We start from the raw sequence: 19,866 nt of genomic DNA, 5'->3' as shown, positions 1-19,866 counted from the left end.
ATGTGATATTCAGTGTGTGTTTTGCAGGCAAGCGTGTGTGTAAGAGCCCATGTGGAGTAATTACTCAGGAAGACTCGGGTTTGGCAGCTTCAGGGGCTGTGTAATCCTCTGTTTATCACAACCAAAGGTTATGATATACACATTCCCACCCGAAGCTCCATCCCTCTGCCTCAGACCTGTCTTGAATGAAGCATAGCAGGGGTGAGCAGGATATATAATGGCTTTGGTTATTAATTCTTTGCCTTTCCTGTAAAGTTCCCAGCTTCCACGTCACTTGGAACAGGACACTTGTCCACTGGAATGGGATTCATGTGTATATTAATGGCAGCTATGTTTCCTCTATAGTCTTTCCTTCTCTAAGCTCTTTGTTGTTTGCACATCACTGGAGCGCTCCTGTGCTGCATCATAGGACCAGTTGCCACCAGCCTTCTACAATGTCTCATGTTTTTCCTTTCAGCTATCAAACTTTTCAATCCTACTTTCTATTTTTTGAATAGGTACTGTAATTTTCTGTATGTTTGTATCATGCCCAGTACAGGAGAATCCTGGTCTCTGACATGTGCCTCAATAATTTTGGCCTTGGTCAATGATTATTCTGGGGGGAGTGTTTTGTTACACTGTATGTATAATTATAGTGGATTTTCTCTCTTACTACACTGATAAATTGTAATTAAGAGTTTATGATTATATTTAAATAGTTTACCCTAGTAAATCATTGTCAGAGTGCAGATTCCCATTAATTCCATTTCTTTTTAAAAAGTCAGTAGATGTCTCTCCCCAGTTTGGGCTGATCTCACCCTCTGCACTTAACATAAATGAAAACATGCCTGTGTGTACACTTGCACGCCCATGGTGGTCATGTGTGCTCAAACAACTCCTCACTTTGCTCTCACCCCGTCCAAGGTGGATGTGCCAGATGCTCTAGAGTTGGTCCCAGAGGAGACACTCCCACCTCTTGCAAGCTGTTAAGTTCTCTTCTCACCAGCCAAAATATTTCAGAAGAATTTTCAGAAATGCAGGTGCATGCAGTTGTCAGGAGCAGCTTGCTTTGAGTTAGATGGCTATTTCACCTTACAGCAGCCATGCTCTCAAGGGCAATAATCTCTGTAGTAATTAACAAGGGAATTTTCTCTGATGCTGCAGCATGAGTCATGCAGCTTCCAAAAGATTAGTTTGTTAGTTACTGAATAAAATGTTTGCAGATGTACTTTGCTGTGATAACATCTCTGACTGGGGATGACTCATTACAGATGCAGGAGTAAAGATCTGCAGGGCCAAAATGTGACTGCATGATCCAGAATTTTAGCCTCCTCTAGCAGCTAGCATGACCCCAATGTCAGCAAGAGGAATTTGGTTCTGCAGTAGGGCCCAAAGTGGAAAAAGTCCTTTTGCCGCTTCTCCTCACTGCCTCTACATTAGCCAGCAAGGAGAGGTGACGGTCATTTGTTCTTCATAAGAGCTGGAGTGCCCTTCTTGAGGGGCAGGAGGAGAGATACCTTGGGCTGCTAACTCTCTTCCCTGAAACAGAGAGTAAAACTGGGCCAAACAGTGCAACAAAGTTCATGCTTTCTTAGTATTTTGTTTCTTGAGTTAAAGATGAGCTTTGGGACAGTCAACTTCAGCCTTGTAAGAAACCACTTCCCATTAGCTTCCATATTTTTCTTTTTTCTGAAGTGTCTATTTAAGCATTCTTTTAATAACAAGACCCTATTATCAAACACTGGGTTGCATTGCAGACATGCAGTGGTTCTGTCTTTTGCAAGTACCCAAGACATGGGATGTACAACCTAATTCCTTTGTCTGGAATACAAATCCTCATCAACTTTGATTAGTATTAACCTTAAAAGTGCTACTCCTAACTCATGCCAGTTAGCTGTAGGAGAGTCAGAGCTGCAACCCATGAATGAAACTGGAATGGATTTGAGGCTAAACTTGGCAGCGCAAATTGTGAAGAGTAAGGTAAGTAGGCTTTAGAAGTCATTTCAGTTAGGGTCGTCTTCTGATGGTGTGCCCAGCAGGAGAATGCTTTAAGGACTTGTTAGCTAATAATTCATAGTGACCGTGTGCCACGCATGAACTAGCACATGGTGTGTGCAGGAACTGACCCTGTCTGTGTGCACTGGGTTTAACCACAGTCAGCTCTGGAACAGAAAACTCTGACAAAGAGAAATGGGATTTAACTCTGGAAGTCTTAGACCTCTGAGTAGGAGCAGGAAACTGCTTCCACAAATGCATGGAGTGATCAAGGACTAGAGGGAATAACTGTTTATTCTTGGGGCCTTGTGTAAAAATTGCTTGGGAATTAATCCTCTGCTTTGCTTTGGCATTCTTTATATTGACAGAGAAACATTAGGAACAAGCATGTTACTGCAATCTCCTTCTGTGGCAAAAACACTTCACTTAGAAAATTCAAGACAAATTAAAAATGGAAATAAAGTCCATTAACCATATCTTACTCTACCATATGTAATCAGGTTAGGATTGTCTTCAATTTTGCTGGCCTAATAAACAGAGCATCTATCAGAAACATTGTTTCAATGACACAAAAAATGAGAGTGACTACTTCCCTTTATCTATGTTCAATGGTTTACAGAAGAGAAAATTCTGCACCAAAATTAGCCCCAAACTGGAAAACCTCATCAGTGCTTGAAGAGGGTCATGAAGTGAGCAGTGCAATCCCTTCATATTATTCCTAATGCCATATTTGTGTTTATGGATGTGTTGGCCTTGCTTGATGGTAGGTTCTGGTTTTGTAATTTAATTTAATTTCTTTCTTATTATAGGCATGCAGCTTGCAAATCTAATAATAAATTTTCTGTAAATATTACTTTGGGAGGCATCTGTTCCTTAAGGAAGCCTTAGAACCAGTTTTTGTTTTATTTAGAAAATATACACAATGTAAATAGACCCTGGAAGATCTTATGCAAGGCCAGGGATGTGGTGATAAGGATTTGGCTCTCTTTATCCTTGTGTCACTAGAGGCAAGCTGCCTGGGTGCACAAAATTCACTGCAGGTGTTCTGGTTCATATCAGCTGAGGGTTTTCTCCTCAAGGGAGGAGTAGCCTTAGATGGAAAGAGATGTGCAATGAGACTAAGATTTTTCTTTTTTGCTTAGTTCTAGCCATTGAGACAGCTGCACTGTTTGTACCTCAAAAGCTATAAAATGTTACATAAACACATTGTATGGTGTATCCATTGTGAGCTTACTTAATGGGCAGCATCCAGGGAAGGGATAATTAGAGACGCTCAATGCCTGCAGCCCCTGCAGCGGTAGAGGATGGATAAAGTGAGAGAGGTCTGAATGATGCCCATGGGCATACCAGCCCCTAGAAGGCAGAGGGATGAAAACCCCCAATTTCACCTAGAAACTCCCATTCAACCCTGTATTTGGCCCATCACAGAAGAGAGGCATCTGGAGATATTTTTCCTTGCACCCATCCTTTATTCAGCCTTACACAGTCTCCTTTCTCCTGACAAGACCCTTCCCAAGTACTCAGATGGTACAGAAACAATAAAAAATACAGTTAAGAATATGTCTCTCCCCACTCATAAAAGCACTCCTTCATGACCTCTTGGACTGGCTGGATGCCAGGTATCCCTGAAGCAGGCAGCTTGACTACAAGGGTTTGCTGCAAAGCTGTAGCAAAGCTGCATGAAGCTCTCAGAGAGCAATGCAAAGCTGGTCTTGTTCCCTGTCATCCACAAAGAGAAGACATGAGTACAAGAACTGTTACCTTTATTCCAAGATCACAAGGGCCCCCATGACTTCTATCTTCTGCAATTTTCTGTAGAAAACTTACTCTTCTCTGTATTATAAGAATGTATATTGTAAGAGATAGATAATCCAAAATTCTGAAGTCCAATAACCTCTATTTACAAGTATTTTAGCTTTTTATATGGTCCTGAGAAACTGGCCCTGCTTGAGTATGGAAGTTGGACAAGGTGACCTTCCTTTCAACTCAGCCATTACTGTATTTCTTTGAACTCCATGCTAGTCTCTACCTCCTCTGATAAACTGTCTTTGTATTTAGTTACCCACTGTTTAGTTCTTTATTATTCAGATACTCTGATGTCATGGCTACAGTAGAGAATTCTGAGCTTTTGGTTGGTTTTGGATTTGATAAAGTGTTTTATTTTGTTTATGTTAGACTAGTGGCTTTATGCAACTTAGTGTTACCAAAGATGGCAGGTGATTAAGCTCCCAGTTTGATTTGCCACCCTTTTTGCATTATCTTTGTATTCTGCACCACTGTAATGTCAGTGGGACATTACACATGTGCGGCCTCAAGCAGGTCAGTGTGTGATTTTCTGGGTTATGACCAAAAAGTTTAAAGTTCATATAAATGATCCTTTTTTGCTATATTTTGCTACACCCAAAGGGTGGGAAAATAGGATGGAAAGGATTATCATTTTCTGCTGATTCAAAAAATGTTATCTGGAAAAAGTGTTATTCCTTTCAACTGCAAAATCAGAACAGAGGTAAGAGGCACAGAGTGAGGCTGACCGTGCAGTCAGCTCATATATGTTAATTTGGGTTATATGTGTACAGCCAGTGATGCCAGCATAAGAAAATCTCACGTAATTCTTAGCAATTGCCTGTGATGTACAGCAGAATTACCATGATGTAGCCCTTGGAATAATCTGAATCAAACAGAGCTGGAGTGACATGTTGTCATACAAGAACAAAGATGACAGTGGGCTAAGTAAAGAGGGGTATAATTTTATTCCCCACTTTTGAGGGTGAACATTTTTAATGGAATTTTTTGTAAACAATGTGACATTTGAAAGAAGTAGCAGTGGTCTGGTCTTAGGAGAAAGAAAGCAAATCTTGAGTTTTTTCATTCTTTCAAATAGAGCTTGAATTGTTTTTTTATAAGGGATCTTGGAACCTCATTGTCCTGTCTCCGTGTCCTGTGGATGGCTCGGTGTGGGCTCTCAGATTTAGATGGGATCTCTTCCTGCAGCTCTCTGAAAGTAAGTATGGATGTGTCCTGCCAAATGACAATCTCAGAGCTACCTACAGTCGATACTCTTTACTTTTAGTCTTCCTTCTCCTCACCTTTTGCTTTTCTGACTGGCTTTGGTCTGATGCCTTGAATTGCATGTGTTAGTTTGAAAGATGCTACAATATAGCTTTTTTAAATGAGGTGTAAACATTCAGCTCTGATCCTGAGTATGCCTAAAGCAGTATATGCCTAAATTAGCACTTGTTATTTAAGGCTGCAGCAGCCACACTTTATCAAATGTTCACTTCCTTTCTAGTTTTATCCTGTGACATTTAGTATTTCAAATATTAGAAAACGTTTTGCAAAGCTTGGATGGTACTTGTGCAAGCTCATGGTTTACATATTTATTCTGTTTATTTCTGCTGAGGAGCTCTACATTGCTTATAACAATATCTCCGACCTGAGCCAGCTGACCTGGCTGGATCACCTTGAGGTTTTGGACCTGGAAGGGAACAATATTGAGGACATCAACCAGATGCAGTACCTACAACTTTGTTGCAAGCTAAGCCACCTGACAGTGGAGGGCAACCTTATTTGCCTGAAACCAAATACAGAATCTGAAGAGGTGAGCACTTGGTTTGCACATATTGTGTTAATTTTTCGTCAGTGCTTTTTAACTGTGAGTTGGAAATGAGAAACGTTTCTGCATCTTCCTATTGCATCATTCTAAATGATGACATGGGATGCATTTCCCACCTTTAATTTCTGTTGATTTTGTGATCTCATCAGTATAGTCTCCAAGATGACCATAAGTGAAATAAAAGAGTGCTAGTAAAGACTCAGGCCTGTTTCCCAGCAATATGAGGAAAAACTTCTTTACTTGGAGTATGAGCACTGGAACAGGCTTCCCAGAGAGGCTGTGGAGTCTCCTCCCCTGGAGATACTCAAAACCCACCTGGATGCAATCCTGTGCACCCCGCTCCAGGTGAACCTGACTAGGTGATCTTAAGAAGTCACTTCCAACCCCAACCATTCGGTGATTCTGTGATTAGATACCTGGTTTTGAGTTTTTTGCATTTATTTTAGAGGGTCTCCAGTCCAAAAGCAAGTGCTCCAACACCACCAGATTCAGAAGTTGAGTCCTCAGAAGCACAGTGCTTGAGGTAACTAGGAAAAGCTATAATGTAGGAACTGCTTGTTACCCTTTCTCCTGAAAGGTTAAAATCAAATGACCAAAAAGACCTTCAGAAAACCTGAAGATACAAAATACAGTGATTCAGGTCTTATGTACTGAAATGATAGAATAATTTCTTCTGAAGTATTTTGTTGAAGGCGTGAGAGAGCCTCTGTGTCACAAAGGTGAGAACACAGTAATACATGATCTGATTTGGGTTTCAGGGCACTCAGCAAGCAAAGCAAGGGAGATTTAATTCTACCTGAACAGCCTCAGAACTTTATTACTCTCTTTCACTTTCTTCTGCTTCATAAAAAAGCATTGTTGGGATATTAAAATACCAATATATTGCCATCCAGGTCTTTTGGAAGGTCTGTGGATGCACAGAGTTAGGTAAAACACAGGTCTCACTAAAGATGGTGCAATTCCCAATGGCACCATAAACAGCTGATAATGCAGGGTTCAAAAATCAGAGCTGATGCTGTTATCCTACTGTGACATATTCCATAGCTTTCCTGTGTATTTCAAAATGGTCTTGCTCATGCTGTTAATTTGCCTAAAAGGCTGGGTTTGATATTTTTCCTGGACTTAGACTTCAAAACAGGTGCTAACACTAAAACTCAATCATGCAATAGACATATTTATTAAATCTTGGCACTTCTTAAATATACAAGTTAATAGCATTTTTCAGATGTAATTGTTGCTTGATCTTATTGCTCAGTTAAAGGGGCCATGGAAGGTAGGTCTTTATCTATCATAATTTTCCTCTCTGGAATTCAAAAGAAAATATTATATACTTGCCTTTCTAGTTTGAACTGGTAAAATTATACTTAAGGAACCACACTTGTAACTGCTTGTAATCAAAATTATTTCTCCATTTGGGAACATTTCTTCCTTATGGAAGATGCAATCATGAGAGGAAAAACCATATTCCTGCAGTAAGGAAGCACTGCCTGCTTGTGATGGACAAGGCATGCCTGCTTACTGTTTCTACTCCCACAGAGATAAATACAGCTACTGACACTTCCTAGCATAGCTTCCTACCATGGAAATGGTGCAGTGTATCCTGACAGCACAGAAGGTCTGATTCTACTCCCTTGTTCCTGCTCAATGAAAGTGGGATTTTTGGAGGATTTGGCATCTTCAGTCCTTAAGTGTACTTGTAATGGAGAAATGTCAGATTTCCCTTGGCTTGTTCAGGTGAGGAAATCAGTCCTTGGGATGCTCTGCATGTTGTCACATAATGGAATTGCAAAGAGCAGTAGTATGTGGTGGCGTGCCCTCCTGCTCTTCTCCATGCAGAATGGCTGTCTCTACTCCTGTGCAAGTAGGTGCTGAGCTCTGATTAGTGAGAGCTGCCTCTGCCCAAATTACAGTGCAAACCTTATGCCAAAGTCAGTAATACAGATTTTATTTAACAGTAAGTGTGAGGTAGAGAAATAGAAAGAAAGAGAGAAGAGAGACGAATATTGCCACCACCCATGGATCAAGTGGCATCCCTGCTGGTCCTTCTTCAACCTGGGTTTCTTGGTTTCGGGATCCCAAGGTCATTCAAAACTTTTCCCTCTTTATACATTTTAGCAAACAAAGGAATTAAAGCTCATTAACTACACAGTTCTCTTATGCCTTTAGTTAAATGATTCTCTCTTGCCTCCAATGCTAATTAGTCCACGTGCTTAGTCTTTTTTCTCTTTTGAGTCAGTGATCACAGTCTCGACCTGTAGGAATTCTTGTACCCAGCAAGAGCTGATTTCATCTCAGTTGCTGATTTGTCTTTCCTTATGGCCTGTAAATTCTTCATTTTTTGTGTCCATTATCAGTGATACATTCTTCTTCCCCAGTTTGTTAACCTCCCCCTAAGCCTGAGATAACACCTGGACAATAGTACCACCTTTATTTTATCTACAGTCCAAGTTACAGGTATCCACAAAGGAATATCTGGGGGAACTTCAGTGGTTGTTGCTGGTTGCAGATGGCATCTGTCCCATAACTTGGGGTGGTCTTTGTTTGACTGGTGATGTGTATGAGCAGTTGCTTCTTTACACAGTTTGCCACAGGGGGAATTTTTGTCCAGGTGCATTATCCAGGATGTGCCAACCAGATCTCGCCTCACCCTGGAGTTAGTGCCATCCTGTGACTCCATTCTGTGCTTATCTCATGGCAAAGTCCTTCTGTGGCCTAAACAGTGTTTGGAGACAGGCAACTGTGCTCTTTAAGTCCTTACAGTAACTGCATTCAAATGCCAGGCAGAATTTGTTGGGGGAGTCAGCACAATGGTGTATTTTACACTGACTTGTAGCAGAGGCAGACTGAGTTCACTATAGTCTCCCACCCAGTGTCTGTGTTGGGAAGATGCTTTGCCCTCAGGGGGTTACAAAGTGGGGCCTGCCTGTGGCTGCTGAGAGCTTCTCCATGGACTTTGTTGCTTTCTTGATTTCAATGAATGTTTGCATTTTTTGGGTGTATAGAAAAGCCATATAGAAAAGAGTAGATGTGGGCTTACTTTGGTGTGTCCTTGATGGCCAGCTCTAATTCTTCAAGCTCCTTCTTGTAGTCTGGCCCTTGCTAAAGGTCAGTAAAAGCTCTCCTATTTATTTACTTTTAATCTACAGAATGGTCCAGCTAAATTTACTGCTCTTTCTTCAGATGGCCTGTTTGGTCCCTGTAATTTGATTTTCAGATGAGCTCATCTTCCCCTGTTATCTAAAGAGCAAGAACCTGATGATAAATTCTGCAGCCTCTGTTGCTGTAATGTAACATGAGCATAACATGATTCTTCTCTCCAACAGGACATGGCTGGGAATTGGCTGTAGCTGAGAATGGTTGCCTCATTTTCTAAATTAAGATTAAAGACTTAGTTTGAGAAAATTAGTGTCTGCCTCTTAACAACAACTAACACATTTTATTTGGTGAGTTCCTTCTGCCAGCGTCAGTGCTGCATCATGCAGAGGGAGGGAGCAGCCAGCCAGCCAGGTCCCACAGAAAGATTTCTGTTTGTGATCACTCTGTATTGAGTGAGGACTTGGCTTTGTGGGGGTTTCTAATATTGCATGCAATGTCCTGAAAAGCGTAAGATTTGCCTGGTTGAAGCAATTGATTGGAGGGTAGCTGTCCATTTGTATTCTGCCACTAGCAGTGCACTCTTGCTTTGTATGTTTTTTTTTCTGTGTGCCTAAAACCACAGTCCATGGAAATGCTCTTTCTTTTACCATCAGCAGGTGTAGCAACACTCATAACATGTTTTCAAATCTTTCTATCACCTAAGTATTGATGCAACCACCAGAGAATTGCAAAAACAGGGAGAGAGACTGGCTGAATGCTGAGGGTGCCCTGGCTTTCTTTGGGCATCAGTGGCCTGCTATGCTTTTGCATGTTATACGTGATATAACAAAGACAAATGGCAAAGTCATCAGTGGGTAAACAGCAAAAGAGCCTTTGGGTGAAGGCCATGTCTTTGCCCTGCTCAGGACATTTTCATGATCAGTTCAAGCAGAAATTATGTGAGGAGCATTTCAAATTGTATGGCAGTCATACAAATTGAACAGTACTGTGCTACTGAAGTCCACAAACTGTTAAATAAACTGACCACTTTCTCAATTTCTCCAGGAACCAGATTATAATTACAGAGCAGAAGTAAAAAAACTCATTCCCCACTTGAAGTATTTGGACAGAATACCAGCAAGCCAGACTGATCACCTTCCTTCCAAGAAGATACATGAGGATTCTCTAATCATCAAGGAATCCATCAAGGAAGGTGGTTTAGCCAGAGACATTTCATGGTTAGGTATGACAGGTTTCCTGCTGGGGTTCATTTTTCAAGTTATGATGTGTAAAAAAAGAAAGATGAAGAGCAAGCCAACCTTTTTAAAGCCAATCTTTACTTACAGTAAAGGGACAAAGGATGTTGTCTTCTTCACTTGGGAAGTAAGAAATCTGTAATTCAGCAGTTAACAGTGCAGATTTAAATGGAAATTTGTCCTAATCTGGGAATCAAGATCAAAAAATGCAGACAACTTCTAGCGCATCATGCAAATCCAGCAGTAGCTGGGAGTCTGTACTTAGGGCTCATTCTGCTTGATGGGAAAAAGCAAAGCTTGGAAAGGAATGTTTCAACAACAGCTGTTCACAGCTCTTTCCATGGTAATAGTCAATCCTGTGTAGCATGGATGTAGTAGAATTTCCAATTCCAATTTAATAATAGGAAAGGCAATTTGATTACCACCCTTTAGTGGTAGCAACATCTCAGGAAGATTGCATGGTCTCGTAAGAAATCTGTTCCACTTTCTTTGTTATTATGATTAAGTTCATTACATTCATTAGTAGAGAATAAATGGTTTGAAAGTAAATCTGTTGTCCCCTTGCCTGTAGCCTTGGTAATAGTTCAGATGTCCATGGTTTTATGTGTCATGCTACATGCACTTTACCACATACTATTAAATATTGCAAAGTATTTCCTATAACTGCTCCTGTTGCTTCCCATTAGTGTGAGCAATGCAGTTGGCTTCCCAGCCCCCTCCCCAAGTTGTGGTTTGCCTGCCAACTGTAGTCCATTAAAAATTTAGTTTGTTTTGGAATAAGTACATACATTTGTCATTTATTTAATCCCTACGGGTCCAAATCATTAGTTGTAATAGTAGTCATGGTAGGGAAAAAATCCATTAAAATCTGATCCCTCAGTGATCCTGCTTTGGCAACATCACCTGAGGTTCAGAAAACCAGTTAACAAAGTTTGCTGACAGAAACAGTAGGGGCAGAGCACGAAATTGTGAATTCATGTGATTTCATAGTGTAACCAGACTTACATTCTTGCCTGCAGCAATAAACCAGTAAGTTCATATGGTCAGGTTCAGACATCCCAGTACTTTTTCCCTTCCAGTAGCAACGTTGGTTTGGGTACTTTTCATGTGCTGTGTGTTTCATGGGTTCCTATTAACAGCTGTGCCCAAGATACATTAAAGGTCTGTAACACTCAGCTTTTAAGGAAATGGCCATATTATTACAGAGCTGATTCCTCACTTTGGAGCTGGTAGATGCTCAACAGTTTACAAAGCACGTTATTCTTCTGGACACTGAAATGAAATTCTCTCTCCTGTGGGTGGTTAGCTGCATATGCTGCTCTTAGAGCTGTGCTGTGCTCCCAGGACAGCCAGCAGTTGAGCAGGTAAGAGGAAAAGGCTCTGTCTGCCTTTGCTAGTTTTTGTGTAAACCTTCCTGCCCTGTAGCATTACAAAAACAGTTTTCACCTTTCTTTCTGTGGTAGAAAAGTATCTGTCCCTGGGGAAGTACTGGAAAAATCTATCACTGCCATTCCCAGATTTCTGTAACTCCTGGTACACAGTTTCCCCTGTTTGACTCATAGCTCTGGTAGGGTGTCCATCACCATCTGCATTGTGCCAGGGCATTTAAGCAATGTATTTTAAGACAGGGGCCTAGGCTGTGCCTGTGGCAAGTCTGCAGTGGTTCCCCTTTGGGCAGGTGGGCAGCAAATGAGAGGCAGCTTACACTTATTCTGGGCATGCAGGCAGGGGAAGTAGCAGAGCCGTGGATGCATCCAGGCTCACCTGTGAGACAATCAGAGGTGGGTGGTGAGCACAGAGCAGTTCCTGACCCATAACCCCAGCTGTCTCTCTGGTGCCCAGGAGTGGGAGAAGGGTGGGAAGGGATATCAGTTTAGTTAGGGATCCCCAGATTCTGCCATAGCTGTGCAGCACAGGAAGACCTCTGTCTCTAGGCTGGACCCATTCCAGCATGTTTCTTGTAGCTGCTGTTACATATTCTTCTGTCCCTCTAGCTCCAGGTGTGCAGCAGCAGGCACGATATTGGCAAGGTACAGTGATGGTGTGGTTTGAAGCCTTGCACAACTGTGCTCACGCTAACGAAATCTCTCTTCTAGATCCTTATCTTGGGGCAGTAGCAAAGCAGTCTGGATGTGGCCCAAAACCCCCAACAGCTTCCAGACCTGGAAATGCACAGTGTTCTGCTAACGTAGGGACGTGTAGTGGTGCCAGCCTCCTGTCCAGTAGCTGTCCTCTTCCAGATCCCACTGTTTTTCCTGATAAGCTGTTCACAGAAGATGACTCCAGTGATTTGACACATGGTAATGTATATTTTTTAATCCTGTTCTTTCCCACACCTCCACCTCCTTCTCAATGTTATTACTGATGAAAGCCAGGGTGCTTTGAATACCACCCACCCATGACACTGCTAATCAGGTTCAGCATATGTTTTCTTCCATGAGACTCACCTGCTCTAGCATAGGCTTTCCTTTATTTCCCCCTGCAGCAGAAGGTGCAAGTTGCCTGGGCTGCCCACTCCTCAGCCCCTCGCCCCCATGCACCATGTGCTGCTGTCCCTTTTCCATGCCCCATACTGCAATGGTGCTCCCCTGCTGGTGCTGCCTTTCAGACCTCATTGCAGCTGTCCTGCTTGAGTGACATCTGGGCACATCCTGTTCAGCCACGGGAATGTGGTCCAAGGTAGTCCCCTAGAAAGGTGTTGTGATGCACCTTCGCTCCCCCCTGGATCATGTGCTCGGACTGCGTGTGCTGCAGTGTCATACTGCAGCAGCATCGCTGCTGTCAATGAGCACTTTGGTTTGGGTTTCCAGAGGTTGGTCCCTCAGCAAGAGGAGTCAGTTCCGTAACTTCACATCTCGATCTACAGGCTAGCCCAAAACCACTGCCCTTCTCACCCTAGTCACTTGGAAATACTACCCATCCTTCCCTGACTCCTGAAAACACCTTGACGGTGTAACTCCACCAGCCGACGGAGTGCAGATTAGATAGGAAGATGGTGTTTGTTTCCAGGCATTGTGGGCTGCTTTTCTCAGATGCCAATCTCTCCTCAGTTCCCTGCCTTTAGGTAGGACTCAGGATGATGGATTAGATGAAGCAATGCAGAGTCAACAGCTGAGTGCACATTTGGAAATGTACATGGAAACCAAGTACAGCTTGTCAGGGAATGAGACTGTAATTTTACATGCACTTTTAGGCAGCTAACACTACTGATAGAGACAGTTTCACTGTTCACTGCTTCTTCTTTTCACCCAGTGTTCACTGCTTCTTCTGACCCTTAGCTGCCTTACCTCTTGTTAATCTGATTTTGATCTAGATCCAGCAAAATAAATTTAAAAAGAACCCCAAAAAATCATATTTTGCTTTAATCCAGATTTGTTCCCTGATCTGACTTACCATGTGTCCACACAAATATTTGCACCAGCATGACTAAGGAGACAAGGCAGGAGCAGAAGAAGACAGATTCTGATGGAAAGAGAGAAACTGCCTCTTAGCAGCAGTGGCAGGCCATGCCAGGTGATACTGTGAACCTACACCATGAAATACTACAACTTCCTGTCTATGGGAAATTATATGGACTGGCTTCAAAGACAGCGCTGTTTGTTAAATGCTGGAGTAAAATGTTTTCTTTTTTCCTGGTTTTCTTAGGACTCCGTCAAGTTATATGTGGGAACCCCGCCAAGGCCCTTCGAGAAAGGAGGCAAAAGCTAGGTGTATGTTTTTTTATACTTCATATTCCTGCATGGTGACCCCCATAACTCCTGGGAAAAACTGAACTCCCACTGTGGCTTGTGGCAGCTCCCTCTCTTCTGTAGCCCAAGAACCCCCAACATGCAGTTGTTGCCTTTGGGGAGGACAGAGGGTCTCTGGCCATGATGTTGCATGTGCCCATGTGTTAGCAGCAGTGGACTATCAGCTGCAAGGGAACACGTGAAAATCACAGATCAGCTGCTGGGGGCAGACTTCCTATCATCCTGCAATGAGCAAGTACAAGGCAGGATTGCAAAATTTGATGGTATTTCTACAACAGCTGTTAAGAAAAAGATTTTTTTCAGCAGTTTTCTTTGATGTTGGCATAAACAGTCAGCTTGCTAATACTGCAAGGTCATTCCTACTGACTGAACAAACACAAATCCAAAGTTTGTTCCTCTTGGCAGTGGGTCAGCCTGCTCATTTCAGCAGTAATTTAGTAAGAGGATACCCATGTGTGTAAAGGGGAGCAGCCTGGCTTGTCATGGTCAGCTTTTGTGGGCTCTCAGGTTCAACACAGCACAGCTGCACATGTGTGGGTTTAAACAGGTTGTGGTAAATCAGGGAGATGCACAGGATGCTGACTTAATGCTGACAACAGATGTTAAAGAACTGCAGGGGAAAACGTATGTATCACCCTTGTCCTTCTGCTGCCACTGCCTCAGTATAGGAAGCTTTTCTGAAACAAATTTGAACCTTATAGTGAATTACTGTGTGCTGGAAACTAGGCTGTGGAGTGAGACTGTGGTCATATACTGCGTGATGCAGTTTCTGTGGTACTGGTCTTATAATGCCTGTTGGTATATATACTATAGGTTTATATCCAGTGAAATATAAATCAACAATTTTTTAACTGCTACCCTGGGTTCCTCAGGCTGTAACAGCACATGACTGGGGAGTGGGACTTCTTAAAACTGAGGAGTTAGAAAATGGTGAGGGGTGATCTAAAAATTCAGAAACAGCAGTGGGCTCTGATGCATTCTAAAATCCACATCTAGAAACGGAGCTGGGAAGAGTTCCGAGGGATATCTAGATAACTTCTGCCATTTCCGCAGCCACCTGCTGTGAGCCCTTTGAAACCGTCTGGCCTGCCGACAGAAAACCTTTGTGGCTCTGGAGGAGGAAGAGATCTGCACCAGGAAAAGGTGTCCCCCGACCAGACAGCATGGACGGAGCAGCACAAGGGGTGAGACCGCCGGGGAAATCTTGCCGTTCAATAAATAAACCGTGCATTTATTTTCTGCTGCAAAATTAATATCAGCGCTTTGGCCACCTGGTGGCGGTTTCGAGGGATAGTCTCGGCCTCCTGCTTTCCTGTCCCTGCTTTGGGCGGCAATCCTCTTGCCTGGAGCATCTGCGGGATGGCAAGGAAGAAGAATCCTCTACCTTCTCTCTGGAGCACAGGCAGGATGGGCTCACTTCCTTAGCAAGAGAAGGAAATTACTTTTCATAACTGGTGAGCCGTTCTTGGCCCTGACCGTGTCTACTTCAGACAGTAAAAGAGCTGAAAGGGGATGAGGTTTTCTGCAAGCAGCACATTGGCCTAAGCAAACAAAAGGCTGAAAGACAAATACCACCTTGCTGAGATCTCATAGATCTCACAGACAGGTAATGGTTATTTTGGAAATAAAAATAGTTTTATTTCTCTGAGCTTACTTCACTGGGTAGAATTTTAAATCCACTCCATTTCACCTGATTAAGACACTTGAGATAATCAGACACAGGCATCTTAGATGGCTGATCCAATTAAAATGATTTTTCATATGTCCTGGAAGGTGTGAAATAACAGTGGGTAACTAAATCCACTGCCTGGGTGTTTGCCTGAGTGGCCATGCCAAGCTGCACTTGACCACGCGCAAAGGTAATTAGTGGTGTGATCCTTGATGTTGTCCAGGTGCCTGCAAACAGGTCTGCAAGAACAAACCAGCCAAGCATTGAAGGTGACTGAGGGTGAAGACTGGAGCCTGACTGACAGCTCACAAGATGAGTTGAGGGAGGCCTGTGATGAGGACCTCATTGAAAGGATTTCACTTGAGCCTTCTTCCCACTCCAGTTTCTCCCACTCTTCCTCAGGTACTGGACCTAAACCCCTGGGGGAGGGTTGGCACTGGGCACTAAAATGTGCTGTTTGTAATAGGTGCATTGGTAACCCCAGTGTTTTATGAGATCTGGCATCTGTGCTCTAGAGCAGCAATTGGAAAATGCCATTGCAGAGCCAGACCCTAAGCAATCCATTCCAGTTTTTAAGCAGGACATTGTGGCCAGCTGTGTTGACCATCAATTGAGATATTTCAGCATGAATATGTAAAATTACGAGGAGCAAAGATGATCTCACACTAGCTTAACCTCAAGTCTAGCAGAAGGACACGTCTCTGTCTTTTACCTTGTGTCACTAATTTATGACAGTGCCAGGTGAGTCTAAAACTCTGTCATTCCTACTGAGCTGTATTTCAACCCAGTTGGCACTGATGTACATAATGGCTGAGCTAATGATTACGGTTTAACTGAGCAACTGGGAATTCTGGAAAGATAAGCAACAAAAAGGATGCATTCAATAAAGGGTTTAAAAATGGAACATGATCTTCTACTCAGGAATAAAGCCAAAGGCTTCTCTGAAATTGCATTTACATGAATGAAAGCAGAATTCCCACTCTTCACTACTTGCTGAATATTGTCTTTAAGAATATTAAAAACATTAATAATGGTTATTCCAAATACATATCAAATAGAGGACATTACATAATTACATCTTCAATCTTTTTTCCATTGTTAATAATAGCAACTCTTTTTTTTCCTCAATAAATAAAAGTATGTGTGTTTTCATTTTACATTTCTTTAAAGGGCAAAAATGGATCTACTAAAATTTGTAAAAATATAGTATATTTTGGGAAAAAATAATGGAAATATCATGAAACTTTTTGAAGTCTCTGTGTGTATTAACAGTCCTATAAACAATATCTCCCTAACAAGGATGAAAGCTGTCTGGAAAAATCTACAGGAATGGCCTATTGTCCAGTGACCACAGAAGTCTTAGATTATGATCTCATGGTCTCTTTAGATTTAATCTGATCTTTGTCAGATTTTTTATTATTTTTTTACATTGAGTATGTTGGTCTCATTATATTTGTATATTTAGAAGATAGTGTCACAAACACCTCACAGTGTACCAGTGTCATGCCCTTTGGCACTGTGAAAATCAATGGTTGGACATGCATCTGTCCATCCTCTAACTAAATCTGCTGGGAGATGATGGAGTGGTTTGAAATCTCGAATTTTCTAAGGTGGCAGGGGGGACTGACCCAGATCCTAAATCACACGCAGAAATGTGGGCAGTCCAATATAAGTTTCTCACAGAAGAACTTGTTGCTGGAAGCAGTCCTTCTGACCAGAAAAGGACAAGTCATCTGAGCAAAGCCACTCTTACATGAAAACGTTTGCAGCATCAGATCCATATAAACTGCATTTTTTGGAAGGCGTTGAATGTTATTTCAGGCTCTTGAGTCAGACATACCAGTCTCTCAGAGTGACTATACTTAAAAACAAACATGAAGTTTAGACATTTTAAAAGCATATAGAATGATATAAACTGTTCCATGGAAACTTTTTATCAGCTTTACCTAGGCAGTAAAATACATGCCCATCAATTGGGAGCCACAAAGATGAACTTTCTAAGCCTGAGTTTTGGTGGCAAATTCTTTAGATTATGTTCCTGTCCTGGACCCTGCACATCAGCCACTTACATACAGTTGGTTCTTTTATAGACAAGAGCAATTGGATCCCTGCTATTTATAGAATGGTTGGTTCTTTCAATAGACAAGAGCAATCCGATCCCTGCTATTTATAGAACGGTTCTAAGCATGTGTGCCTGCTTGTTATATTTATAAGTCAGCAGCAAGTTTTTTCTTCTCTGTGTGCTGCACATATTACATGGAAAGAATTACATGGCTGAAACACGAACAGCCAGAAAATAGCCCTGCATGCAGTCCAGTATTTTCCCCAGCAGTCAGGCACTTATTAGGAGATTCCGTGATCTCTGCCTCTGATTTAAAAAGTGGATCCACTCATCTGTGCTTATTCCTGTGCCTTGCACTTCAGATCACTGGAAGGAGTCATAAGGTATTTAGAACAAGTCAGTGCAAACACAGGCGGGGAATGACGCAGGTGTGATCCTGCCTGAGAACAGGAGGGTGGGTGAGCTCGTGTGTCCCCCTTGAGCTCTGCCTGTGAACTGTTCCATGCTTGGCACATCACCAAGCAGCGCTGGCAGGGAGGCTGACAGTGAACCCAAAGCAACTATCAGAAGAAGCAATTCAACATGCCCAACCCTGGGACACATCTGCCCACCCCAGCTCCATTACCCAGCGTCTCCAAAACCTTTCACTCCCTGGGTTAGTCATTTAGCAGTCAGATGAGCTGTTAAATCACTGTGCTTTCCACTCTGTTTCAGGTTCATCACAGGCTCAGGAGGGTGCAGTGTTCTCCAACACAAAACGTTATCTAATTCCATCCCCTCCAAAAAACCCTTCACCTGCCTCTGCAATGGATGTTGCAACAAGACCCTGGAAAACAAGGAACCACAGAGGCCTAAAAATACCCACCCAAGAGGAGTACGGGCAGTGTACACAGCAGTGCCAGTCAAAGGCTCATCAAGAGAATTCAGCCCAGCTTCTGGACAAAGAACCTGCTCTCCTGGGCCTGCACAGCCTGTCTGCTGCCTCTGGATCCCAAAGGCAGCACCAGCCTGTTGGCTGCAGCAGCCACAAAAGGCCTGTTCTAGGACCAGCAGCTGTTGGGTCATCAAGGATCAGGTATGTGCACTGCAGTGTATCTGGGGAAAATGGAAAAGACTTCATGGCAGGAAAAAGCAGATTTCTCTGTTGTCTCTGGGGTCTCCTGCTTGTTCTGTAGAAAGAATTCCATTTATTTGTACTGACATTTACCTTTGACTGTCTAAAGCTAAATGAAACATTTTCCCATGTTCCTTATAGCTTGAGTGCTGTAAATTTTGTATTTTCTTGAATAATAGCCCAGAAATTTGCTGTGTTCTTATTGCTCCATTCTCATGTTCCCCACCCAGAGCCAATGCTGTGTCTGTTGCAAAGATCTTGTGGCACTTGTTCAAGATCCTCCTCCAGCAAACCCCAGCACAAGTTCCTGACATCCCACTTGGGTTTTTTTCCCTGACACAATTTCATGTTAGAATGAGCTCTGGAAAATAAAGTAGGCATTAGAGAAGTGTCACATGCACCAAAACATGGTTATTTCTGAACCTGTTTGCTGTAAGTTTAGCATTATGTTGTTGCTTCTTTGAAGAAATACAACTGAGGGCTTGTGACATGACAGCTTGGGTTTGAAGCTGATGTAGTCACTTTGGAGTCAGCATAGGCAGAGAGCACGTGCCTTATGTGGGAAGCTTGTGTGCCTGGGCTTCTCCCAGGCCTGGCAGCTTTTGGTTCAGTTTTCAGAGCAGGTGAGGAGAATGCAGATATCTAAATCCAGAGTGCAGTCTCACCACAGAGTTTTTCTCTTTTCCTCAGACCCCTCATGGATGAGAGCACTTCTAAAGAGATCAACCACCAGCGTCCAGCTGCCTGCTCATCCACAAAAGCCTCCCAGAGGTTTAGGCCAATGAATTCTGCTTGGCCTCTGACTGCCAGATCCCTTCTGCAGTCATTGCCCAAAAAGTCCACTGCCACAAAAACATCCCAGAACAGAAGTCCTCAGTCCTAGAAGATATCCAGTTGCCAGCATGTGTTGGAGCCATGTACACAGTACAGCCATGAAGGATCAATGCTATCTTGCAGCTTCTTCTGCAAGCTAAACACAGAGCTGTGCAAATAGAGCAGTTCAAACAAATGACGTGATTTGCCTCAATTCAGAATACAGCTGGTCCAGAAATATTTTAAGAGCAACCACTGATCAACCAATGAGCTAATTAACCTCTTATTACAGAAAAATGTGGTTATTTTTGCAACCTTCACACACTAAAAAAGAATAAATCCTATCACACTTCCTCTCATCCACACCATGCCCATCTCTGTGAGTCAGGCAGGGACACTGAACAAAGCAGAGCATGGAGCCTGCTGTTTGTGGAGTGGGCTGGAGGTGACCTACCAGCAGGCATGCAATGTGTCTTTTGCAGTCCTGGATGTTTGACATGTGAGGGCCAAAACCAAGGGCTTGAGAGGAAGTGTTCTTTGT

General features: G+C 42.7%; 1 protein-coding gene across 1 annotated transcript in view; it reads left to right on the top strand.

Annotated features, from left to right (window-relative positions):
* The window catches only part of LRRC56 (leucine rich repeat containing 56), a 57,747-nt gene extending 38,086 nt beyond the window's left edge, over positions 1–19,661 (top strand). The window contains exons 5-13 of the mRNA XM_082283347.1: positions 4,879–4,975; positions 5,375–5,572; positions 9,728–9,905; positions 12,015–12,218; positions 13,564–13,628; positions 14,721–14,851; positions 15,560–15,738; positions 18,113–18,473; positions 19,203–19,661. Of these exons, the coding sequence (XP_082139473.1) occupies positions 4,879–4,975; positions 5,375–5,572; positions 9,728–9,905; positions 12,015–12,218; positions 13,564–13,628; positions 14,721–14,851; positions 15,560–15,738; positions 18,113–18,473; positions 19,203–19,395 (1,606 nt within the window). The 3' untranslated portion in view covers positions 19,396–19,661. The remainder of the gene's footprint in view (positions 1–4,878; positions 4,976–5,374; positions 5,573–9,727; positions 9,906–12,014; positions 12,219–13,563; positions 13,629–14,720; positions 14,852–15,559; positions 15,739–18,112; positions 18,474–19,202) is intronic.
* Positions 19,662–19,866: the final 205 nt, after the last annotated feature.

This window comes from Coloeus monedula (assembly GCF_965178545.1).
Source record: "Coloeus monedula genome assembly, chromosome: 6".
NCBI lineage: Eukaryota > Metazoa > Chordata > Aves > Passeriformes > Corvidae > Coloeus > Coloeus monedula.
This window is presented reverse-complemented; position numbering and strand designations above follow the sequence as displayed.